Source organism: Carettochelys insculpta, chromosome 27 (assembly GCF_033958435.1).
Source record: "Carettochelys insculpta isolate YL-2023 chromosome 27, ASM3395843v1, whole genome shotgun sequence".
In the NCBI taxonomy this organism is placed as follows: Eukaryota; Metazoa; Chordata; order Testudines; family Carettochelyidae; genus Carettochelys; species Carettochelys insculpta.
The window spans coordinates 3,306,036-3,316,989 of NC_134163.1; the positions used below are offsets into that span (position 1 = coordinate 3,306,036).

Consider the following 10,954-nt stretch of genomic DNA (forward strand, 5'->3'; position numbering starts at 1 on the left):
GGGGGCTGGGGGGTTCCGGGGGCAGAGCGCTTGCTGGGCCCGGGCCGGGGGGGGGCTGGGGGGTCCCGGGGGGCAGAGCGCTCGCTGGGCCCGGGCCGGGGAGGGGGGCTGGGGGTTCCGGGGGGCAGAGCGCTCGCTGGGCCCGGGCCGGGGGGGGGCTGGGGGGTTCCGGGGGGCAGAGCGCTCGCTGGGCCCGGGCCGGGGAGGGGGGCTGGGGGTTCCGGGGGGCAGAGCGCTCGCTGGGCCCGGGCCGGGGGGGGGCTGGGGGGTCCCGGGGGCAGAGCGCTCGCTGGGCCCGGGCCAGGGGGGACTGTGGGGTCCCGGGGGCAGAGCGCTCGCTGGGCCCGGGCCAGGGGGGACTGTGGGGTCCCAGGGGCAGAGCGCTCGCTGGGCCCGGGCCGGGGGGGGGCTGGGGGGTCCCGGGGGGCAGAGCGCTCGCTGGGCCCGGGCCAGGGGGGGCTGGGGGGTCCCGGGGGCAGAGCGCTCGCTGGGCCCGGGCCAGGGGGGACTGTGGGGTCCCGGGGGCAGAGCGCTCGCTGGGCCCGGGCCGGGGGGGGGGGGCTGGGGGGTCCCGGGGGGCAGAGCGCTCGCTGGGCCCGGGCCGGGGGGGCTGGGGGGTCCCGGGGGCAGAGCGCTCGCTGGGCCCGGGCCAGGGGGGACTGTGGGGTCCCGGGGGCAGAGCGCTCGCTGGGCCCGGGCCGGGGGGGGGGGGGCTGGGGGGTCCCGGGGGGCAGAGCGCTCGCTGGGCCCGGGCCGGGGCCGGGGCTCCGGCTCACACGGGGCAGGGGCAGGTCCCGTGCGCGCGCGCGGGGACGCGCTGCCGCTGCAGTGGCGGACAGGAACGCGGCGGTAGGAGCGCGCGCTGCCGGGGAGGTCACGCGCGGTGTGTGCGGCGCGCAGGCGCATTGGGCGCCGGTGTGCGGGATGGCAGCGCTGGCGGAGGCGGGGGTCGGCGCTGCGCCGCCTGTGGAGGACCCGGGCTCGGGCTCGGGCTCGGGCTCGGGCTCGCTGTGCACGGCCCCGCTCCGCCTGCCGCGCCTGCCCCTGGCTCGGGTGAAGGCGCTGGTCAAGGCCGACCCCGACGTGAGCCTGGCCAGCCAGGAGGCCGTGTTCGTCCTGGCCCGGGCCACGGTGAGGGGCGTCCGGGGCCGGGGGTGACGGATCGGGCTGTGGGGTCCGCACGCGCGCTGCCCCTTCCGTGCCTGGAGCAAGTGCCCGGCGCTGGGCGTGGGGACGCTGAGCCTTGTCCCGCCTTTCCTGCCGCTTCCCCCTCCCCGTGGCGCCTCGCCCAGGCCGCCGCTGTGCGTGTGCGTTGGTCACTTGCGCCTGCCCCTGGCCTCGGGGACTCCTGCAAATTAGGCAGAGCCTGTTCCAGCCCCGGCTGGTTCGTGGTTGCGGCTCCAAGTGTGGGTGGCCTGTAAGAGCTGGTTCCCGGTGCCCTGCTGAGACCCGCTGCGCCCTTCCTGCTTTCCGTCCCAGGGCTCTGCTCGTGGAGTCTGAACGTGGAGCGTGTCCACCTGTTGAGCTTGTTCCCTCTCCTGAGCAGTCAGGGCCTGAATTTAGTTCCCTCCGGACGCAGTCCAGGGTGTTTTCATTTGCTGAGAAGCCGGCTTGGCAGTAGCGGGAGGTAGTTGTCGGTAGGTTATCTCCTACTGTCCACTGAAAGGTGTACAGAGATGATTGGCACTCAGAAAGTGCGGTGATAGGCCCTTGGTAGTTGGTGTGGTACCGCTTACAAACAGTGGTTGGACCTCCCTGGTCTGGCACCCTCAAGGTCCTGAACCAGGAAGTCTGACAAACCAAGGTATGTCAGTGCCCACTCCTCTGCTGCTGGCCTCCGGGCTCTGTGGCTGGCCACTGAGGGCTCTGTGGCTCACCCCTTCCCTGCTGGGCTCCCAGCTGTCAACCTCAGCCTTGGCCACCAGGCTCTGGTGCTCACCCCAGCCACCAGGCTCTCTGTCTGGTCTGGTTCTAGCCCTGGCTTCCGGAATCCACTCCTGCCCCCAGCCATCAGGTTCTGGTCCCAGTCACTGGGCTGCAATCTAGGCCACCAGCTTCAAGGGTCTGTTCTCAGCTCCCAGGAGCACCCCCGGGTTCCCGGATGATGCCAGGCCACAAATGTTGTAGAGCCAGAGTGTCTGGGACTTGAAAGGTTCAGCTTGTACTTGGGACAGTGAAGCCTGCTCAACTCTTATAGTCAAATATAATTAGCCTTGAGTGGAAGAGTTCTCCCAGAAAATTGGTCACCTCCTTAAAGATTCAGGCATGTTTTGTCACAATTGGCTGTAATCTAGTATTTCTGATACTTGAGAGCCAGGGCTGGAGTTTGCCAGAGAAATTTCTTTGCAAGTTGCAGGTCATGAATTAGGAGTCTTATCAATGGGCCTCAGTAGCCCCTGAGAGTGGATAACTGGTTCACAGAATAAGAAAAGTATGTTTCATGTTTGATCTCTTCAGCGAGAAGAAAGCAAGACTCAACACTCCTTTCCTAACCTCCAGACGTACACAATGTCTTCTACAGCTCTCTCTTCCCAGAGCCCTAATAGCCTGCCTAATTTAAAGATTTCACCAGTCATTCTTAGAGCTGATCAGAGGAAATGGAGCAGAGGTAGGGAGGGTATAGTCTTCCTTAAATCTTTCAGGCTTCACTTTCCTGTTGTAAAGTCACATTGCAGTCACACCTTTCCCTCCTTGTGACAGTCTTTTCTGTTCTGCAGGAGCTGTTTGTTGAAACCATAGCCAAAGATGCTTATGTGTATGCTCAGCAAGGAAAAAGGAAAACTCTGCAAAGGAAAGATTTAGGTAAGGAGACATTTTTGTTAGGCTAATCTTTTACAATGATGGTACTAGATTAAAAGATCTTTACAGCTGACTCCATATGTTTTTGCAATTTTTATGAGTGTAGATTTATAACAATACTAAGTTATTCCTACAAATGAATAGATAAAGGTTATCTTCTGCTAAATATGGAACTCTAAAATATTTGTTAGTCTCCAACATGAATGAACTTATTTTTAAAGAAGTCATTGTTAACACATAACGTTGATGTGTTTAAAATATCTCTGCATTTGTATGTATTTATTTTAGTTGTTTTCAATACATTTTGATTTACAGATAATGCTATTGAAGCTCTTGATGAGTTTGCTTTTCTGGAAGGTGAGTTTCTGGTTGGTTTAATTTTGTTTTACATTTTGCTTAGATTATCTCCATATTGTTACAGGCTGGCTTCCAACCAGCTATGTAGCAGTGCAGCAGAAAAGGATTTGGGGATAACAGTGCATGAGGGGCTGGATATGAGTTAACCATGTGCCCTTGTAGCCAAGAAGGCTAACAGCATATTGGGGTGCATTAGGAGGAGCATTTCAAGCAAATCTAGAGAAGTGGTTGTTCCCCTCTGTTCAGCACTGGTGAGGCTACGTTTGGAGTATTGTGCCCAGTTCTGGGCCCCCCAGTATAGAAAGGATGTGGATGCATTGGAGAGGGTTCAGCAGAGGGCAGTGAAAAAATGATTAAGGGGCTGGAGCACATGACCTATGAGGAGAGGCTGAGGGATTTGGGCTTATTTAGTTTGCAGAAGAGAAGACTATGGGGCAATTTGATAGCAGCCTTCAACTTCCTGAAGGGGGGCTCTAAAGAGGATGGAGAGAGGTTGTTTACAGTGGTGACAGATGGCAGAATAAGGAGCAATGGTCTGAAGTTACAGAGGGAGAGGTGTAGGTTAGATATTAGGAAAAAAACTATTTCACCAGGAGGGTGGTGAAGCACTGGAATGTGTTGCTGAGAGAGGTAGTAGAATCTCCATTCCTAGAGGTTTTTAATTCCTGTCTTAACAAGGTCCTGGCTGGGATGATTTATTTGGGGTTGATCATACTTTAGGCAGGGGGCTGGACTAGATGACGTCCTAAGGTCCCTTCCAGCCCTAGGATTCTATGATTCTGTGATTGACAGTGGGAGAGTATTAAATCAATCATTTGTAGATCTTTCTCTTTTGACTTCAGTTACGGATGTAGCTGGATCAGACAGCGTCTGGACCAGAGAGCCTCAGCTGCCTGGAGCCTGGCAGGGGTTGAGGAGCCCTGCTGGCATCCTTGCAGCAGTTGGAAGCAGCCCTGGCTGGAAAGCCCTGCCAGCAGCCATGCAGGAGAGAGCTGGGCTGGGGGCGGGGAGCCCCACGGTAGAGAGCCCGGCTATGACCAGGGAGCCCCACTGTGAGGAGCAAACCAGGACCAGGGAATCCCCCTCCCCCACAGGCTCCTGTGGTCAGGAAGCAGGCAGCAGCCAGGAGGGGAGCCCATCCAGCAGGCTAGTGGCCCATCAGGCAAGCCTGGAGGGCTGACCTCCTCTGATCCAGCAAATTCCCTCCTTTGGAACCTCTCGGGTCCTGAGAGTGTCAGATCAGGAAGGTGCAACCTATAATAGTGAGTGGTAACATTTGAAATTCAGCATTCAATGCACTGAATTGAAAAGTAGTGAAGTGAAACAGCAGCATTGAAATACCTTTCAGGGTGATTTGTTCCTAGTGTTTTGTGATCTGACTAAACTATGATAAATTACATCTTTCCTTGGCTGCTGGCAAATTAGTTTCTACTAACTGTTTATTTGTGTGTGCCTGTGGTGTCTGCCTTTGCCCCATCAGTGATTTCCCTTTTGAATTTTTAGGTACTTTGGACTGATCTGACCAGGAAAGTCATTACCTGAAGAAAGGGTCTGCAGAGTGGGTTCCCTTGGAAGACATGTGTCGTGAGATTTTTAAATCTATGTAGAAAAAATTAGTGGACACTCTCCTCATTTCCTAGACTATTTTGGAAATCTCAGTTATATTGTAAAAAGTTTAATTGTCATAGTTCTTTATTTAAGTACAAATTTTTCACACATTTTTGTGTGTAATATGATCTTCAGCTCACATTTCAGAACCAGTCCCAGACTTCCACTGTGTAACATAGCAATAGCTTGGAATAGTCATGCTATATGAACATCTTCTCTGGAACTCTAAGATAATAAAAAGCATTGAAGTTGGGGTTATGCTGCTCTGAAGTCTGATGGTAGTTATTTTTGTGGACCTGTATTTCTTCATGTATGTGTTACTTTCTTGCCCAAACAGAATTAAACATTTCTTAACTAATGGATGTTTTGCTTCAGTGTGTTACGTGTGAAGGGATGTGGGGGCACACATGCACATTCATGCATACATTATGGGAAACCAAAACAAAAAAGCAGTCCAGTAGCACTTTAAAGACTAACAAATAATTAATTAGGTGATGAGCTTTCATGGGACAGACCCACTTCTTCAGATCGTCGTCTTCAGATTGATCTGAAGAAGTGGGTCTGTCCCGCGAAAGCTCATCACCTAATAAATAATTTTGTTAGTCTTTATTTGTTTTGATAGAATACAGACAAACACGGCCATCTCTCTGTCTATGGGAAATGTTGCCCTCGTAAAATAGGCTATATAATATAACTTGGCATCTCAGTTGAACTAGGCAGCTTGTGGAAGGATGAGTTCTGATTCATAATTGAGGTTGTATTGAATTTTGCACTTTTAAAAAGGGCTTTCACCTCTTCATTCTATATAGAAAATAGAGCATTATCCTTCCTAAAATTACAGCACTTTAACTCTCTGAGCACAGAATGAGTTCTGAAAATTTACAAGTAAATCCATTGATTAGTATGGAAATTAAAATTAATTTTAAAATGGGTCGTTTAGTTAAAACTCACTAACCTTGTCTATAGGTAGTGAATGAAGACTTTTCACTTAGGATTAGTAGTAATTTTTTCCCTGTCACTCCTCATAAAGGTTTCTTTTGAATCTGAGACTGAAGAATATTTTACTGCAGAAACTTGAGTAAAACTGCATTTTTAAAATGGCTGCTGGTGCTTGTTCTCAGGGGCTACATCTACACTAGAGGGTTTTTTTGACAAAACTGGGGAGTGTCAACAGTAAATTGACAGAACGCAACATTTTTGTCAACAGCCTCCTGTTTCTCCATGAGGCAGAACAACTTTGTCGACATTCTGTCCACAAAAAACAAGTGTGGACATTCAGGGGCAGGGGGAGTATTTGTCAACAGAACGGTCCTCCATGGCTGGCTGTGGGGGACTCCCTGTCCACAGCAATCACAGCTCTCTGCCTCCGGCCAGCCGTAAAGCTGCAGGAAGACCTGGAAACCCCGTAGCAGAAAGCTGAGAGCATGCAAACAGCAGAGCCACAAGCTCCTTGTCCTGCATGCCCTCAGCATCATCCCTGGTCACTATGTCTGACAGACAGCAACCCCGCAACATCCAGGAGGTCAGGGGCAGGACCCACAAGCCACCCCTGCTGTAATGAACTGCATAGCCTCCTGAGGGCCAAGGTCTCCTCCACCCCAGCTGCCAGCATGGACATGGCCAAGGAGCTTCCCCCTCCACCCCACAAGCCAGAGTAGCAGCCCAAGACCCAGCCAGAGCCATAGGGCAACACCACCTCGGAGGCCAGCAAGAGACTTCTGGTCATCGCCCTGGACTTTGGCCCCTCCTCCAGCCAGGGCATGTCCAGGAGCACCCACACCTGTGGACAGTGATGCAAGCCTCATGCACATGTGGGAGCCACAGGGAGGGCCAGGCTACACTCGGAGCACCCACCACCCCTTTGTGGCCAGACATCCCACCCTTAGTCGCTAGCCCATTGAGCGGGGTAGTGGGGGGCACAGCAGCTAGCCCAGTCCCCAACACACCACAGGGTCTGTGTGTGGCAGGGCTCTCTGCACAAGGCAGATGCCTGGGCTCCCAGAACATCCTGTGCTTTGGCTTGTGGCTGCTGCTCACGGTGGGGGGTGCTGCAGGGCCTTAGGGCAATTGCAACCCTTCCAGAGGGCAATTGCAACCCACTTCTCCAGGGGGGTGGCAGGCTGCAGCTGCGTGTCCTGTCTGCGGAGGGCAGGGCAAGCTAGGCGCAGCGCTCTGGGAAGGTGTCCTTTTGGTCAGCCCACTGCCCCATAACCCTGGTTTCACCAGTTCCAACTGGAGCTGTACCTCTGGACCCACCTGAGGAGGCGAGTGCAGATGGGGCATTGAGGGCATGGTCCTCAGTCCCATTGTCAGGCACTTCCCCCAAGAGCAGGTGGAGGATGGCCATGATCAAAGTGATAGTAGCTTGAGCAACTGGTCCAGTACAAGTCTGGGGGCTGCTCTGGCACCATGGCTGTCTGGGAAGGTCAAAATCTCACAGAAATCGCATGAGCCCTGCAGTAGCTACACTGTCCCTCAACAAGGTAGGCAAGCCTCAGTATGGGCTGGGAAGATGAGTGGGGGGAGTCCCTTTAAGGGAGCATCTGGAAGAGCTGTCACTGCTGCTGGAACCGCCACATGCCTCCCACCAGGGTTGGGGTGCATATGCAAGTGCTGTCTGACCGCGTATGCACCCCATCCATGGTGGCAGGAGTGAGTGACGGCTCCAGGGGAAGAGGCAGCGGCTCCTCCAGGCCGTGGCCGCTCTGCAGAGGTAAGTCCATTGGGTGGGGACACGTAGGATTTTACAGGTCCCAGCTGAGCAGACTTTGGGAACAATGGCATCCGTTGTTCCCAAAGTCTGCTCAATCCGGCTTCATAAAATTGAGGGTTTCCTGCAGTTTCCTGGTTTGTTTTTATTTCCCTTTTTATAGATGGGGACTAAGTTTGCCCTGTTCCAGTCTTCTGGAATCTCTTTGAAATTCCATGACCTTTCACAGAAAGTATCTTCTTACACAACTGCTCCTTGAGTATTCTAGGATGAATTTCATCAGGCCCTGGTGAACTGAAGACATCTAACTTGTCCAAATAATTTTTAACTTTCTCTTTTGCTAACTTAAATTCTGAAGCTACCTCGTTTTCACTGTCATTCACTATGTTCTCAGTGGTCACTCAATAATTAGTATGTCTTCATGTCACCCTCCTATGTCTGAACCCATTGATGGCTGACCAGCCCAGTTCTGGAGCCACAGGTCTTATCACAGAAGGGGCAGGTGTTGGTAATTCTTGGAGGGGCACAGAGCAGTTTTTGCTGCTCTTTTCTCCTCCACCTCTCCTAGTCTGTGCTGCAGCAGGACCTCTCAGATTGTGTCACCGCTCATAGAGTACCACTCTCCACTGTGGATGGTCCTGGGCAAGGTTCTCCCAAGTGCTGATATCGATGGTGCACTTTTTCATGTGTGCCTTCAGCGTGTCCTTATATCGCTTCCGCTGGCCTCCAATGCTCCTTCGTCCTTCTTTCAACTCAGGAAACAGACTCTGTTTTGGGAGGTGCTGTTCAGACATCTGGACCATGTGACCAGCCCAATGAAGTTGTTGGTGACTGATAACAGCTTCAGTGCTGGTCATGTTCAGCTCTTCCAGGACACTAGTGTTTGTGCACCTATCCTCCCAAGAGATATTTGTGGTTCTCTAGAGGCAGTGTGATTATACGGTTCAAGTATCTTCAAAAGCTGCTTATATGTTGTCCAGGTTTCACATGTGTACAGTAGTGTTGGAACAAACACTCCTCAGGATACAAGGAGCTTTTTTTGGCATGGATTTCCTGGTTCTCAAAGACCTTTTGTCCCAGGTGAGTGAAAGCAGAGCTTGCACAGCTCACACAATGCTGGATTTCTGCTCCAGGAGTAACCCAGTTGTTGTCCTTCAATCACCGTAGACCTTCTCCACATTGTCTGAGGTCTTCCTCTTTTGCATTTTCCTTGCGGGTTCCATGTGAGAGCTTGATGGACTATGTTGGATGATGGTTTTCTGAGTGTGGCCTAGTCATCCGCACTTTCTTCTCTTGATTTCAATGTCAGTTGGTTCTTGTCCTGCTCTGTTCCAAAAGTCCTCATTTGTGAAGAAGTCCTGCCATTTGATGTGAAGGATGTACCTCAGGCATCTGTTTATGAAGGTCTGTAGCTTGTGGTTTGAAGACTTTTTAGTACACCAGGGCTACATCTACACGTGCCCCAAACTTCGAAATGGCCATGCAAACGGCCATTTCGAAGTTTACTAATGAAGCGCTGAAATGCATATTCAGCGCTTCATTAGCATGCGGGCGGCAGCGGCGCTTCGAAATTGACGAGCCTTGCCGCCGTGCGGCGCGTCCAGACGGGGCTCCTTTTCGAAAGGACGCCACCTTCTTCGAAGTCCCCTTATTCCCATGAGCTCACGGGAATAAGGGGACTTTGAAGTAGGTGGCGTGCTTTCGAAAAGGAGCCCCGTCTGGACGCTCCGCGCGGCGGCAAAGCACATCAATTTCGAAGCGCCGCTGCCGCCCGCATGCTAATGAAGCGCTGAATATGCATTTCAGCGCTTCATTAGTAAACTTCGAAATGGCCATTTGCATGGTCATTTCGAAGTTTGGGGCACGTGTAGACACAGCCCAGATCTCACATCCATACAAGAGTGCACTCTTCATATTTGTATTGAAGATCCGCAGTTTCCTCTTCACAGATATTATTTGTGGATTCCCTGTGGGATGGAGAATCTTGAATGCAGTTGTTGCTTTCCCGATCCTGGCACTGATATGCTTGTCTGTTCTTCCATCTATGCCCATAATACTCCCTAAGTAGTTAAACTGCTCTGCATCTTCCAGGTCATCCGCTCCCAGTGTGATGGTGGTTGTAAGCAGTTCCCACTAATGGCAGGGTGGCCTAGTGGCTAGGCCCCTGCAGTTCCTAGGGGCCTGAGGTGCAGGCCTTCAGCCCACACCCTAGAGGCTGTAGTGTTAGTTTGGCGCATAGCTCCGAGATTCTAGTTCCCCCACCTTAGGGGTAAAGTTCCCTGGGATTCTCCCCCTTTTAGCCTGGGGGAGGGTTTGGAGGCTACATCCTCCAGCAGCCAACCCAACGGCAGCTCTGGATCAGACCTTGGGAGTTTCAGAACCAGCTCCTGCTTCCCTCCCACCTCCAGGCCTGATACTGGCTGCAGGTGAAATGGGGTGGGGCTAACTGGCCAAACAGACTCTGTTTAGCCCTGGCGCTATCAGGCCTTCCTCTCACTTCCTTACAGTGGTGTTGTTGGACTGGTTGATCCTCATTGTCTTGGTCTTTCCCTTGTTAATGCTCAGTCCGGTCACTGAGGCAGTTTTGTGTAGTGTTGTGACCTTTTCTTTCATGATTTAATGTTAGTGTGAAAGGAAGGCAACATCATCAGCAAAATCAATGTCCTGTAGCTGTTTGAAAAGTGTTCTTGATGGTCATTCATTGTGACCAAGAACAGGAAAGGTGGCAATAGGTGCATTCCCTACAGTATGCTGAAGGATTCTGTCACAACACCATTGTGAACAACTTACTATGTTGAGGGTTCATATGTTCAATAAGTCAAGTTAATAATTTTGGATGGGGTCATGTGCAGCAGTTTCCACAAAGTGTCTCTATCAACCTTATAGACTAACAGATTTATTGCAGCATAAGCTTCCATGGGCAAAGACATCATAGGCATCTGACAAAGTGGATCTTTGTCCATGAAAGCTTATGCTGCAATAAATCTGTTAGGTGCGTCTACACTAGCAAGTACATTCGAAATTAGGATCGGAAGACCGAGTTCTTTGGGAAGAAGCCGTGGGGCGTCTACCCTGACATGGTGCTCTTCCGAAATTAACTTCGAAAGACCCCTCCTGTTCTTTCGAAGTTGGTCCTCGGCTCCCGGGATGACAATTTCGAAAGACAGCAAGTGTAGACACTCTGCAACCCGCTCTTTTGAAAGAGCAGGTCCTCCATGGCTGCTCCCAGCACAAGCGGAGCTCTATGGCTCCAGCGTCCGGCCGCCTCTTAGCACGCAGGCTCCCAGAAGCCCCCAGGCAGGAAGCTCAGAGCGTGCAGGCAGCAGGGAGCACACGCTGCTGCCCACACAGCTCCCAGCCATGACACCCTGGGGGAAGCCGCAGCACCTCCTGCACCATGGCCAGCAGCCGGGACCCCCGGCCATCCCTGGGGCCGCCCAGGGACTGGAGGGAGTCCTCTCAGCAGGGGAGCCAGCCCCC

The 10,954-nt window shown here is 52.7% G+C and overlaps 1 protein-coding gene across 1 annotated transcript; it reads left to right on the top strand.

The window, feature by feature from the left end:
* Nucleotides 1–896: 896 nt before the first annotated feature.
* POLE4 (DNA polymerase epsilon 4, accessory subunit) lies at nucleotides 897–5,017 on the top strand. Its single transcript, XM_074978379.1, has 4 exons — nucleotides 897–1,131; nucleotides 2,718–2,802; nucleotides 3,115–3,156; nucleotides 4,660–5,017. Exons 1-4 carry the CDS (start codon nucleotides 925–927, stop codon nucleotides 4,671–4,673), a joined length of 348 nt encoding a protein of 115 aa, XP_074834480.1. The 5' UTR covers nucleotides 897–924; the 3' UTR covers nucleotides 4,674–5,017.
* Nucleotides 5,018–10,954: the final 5,937 nt, after the last annotated feature.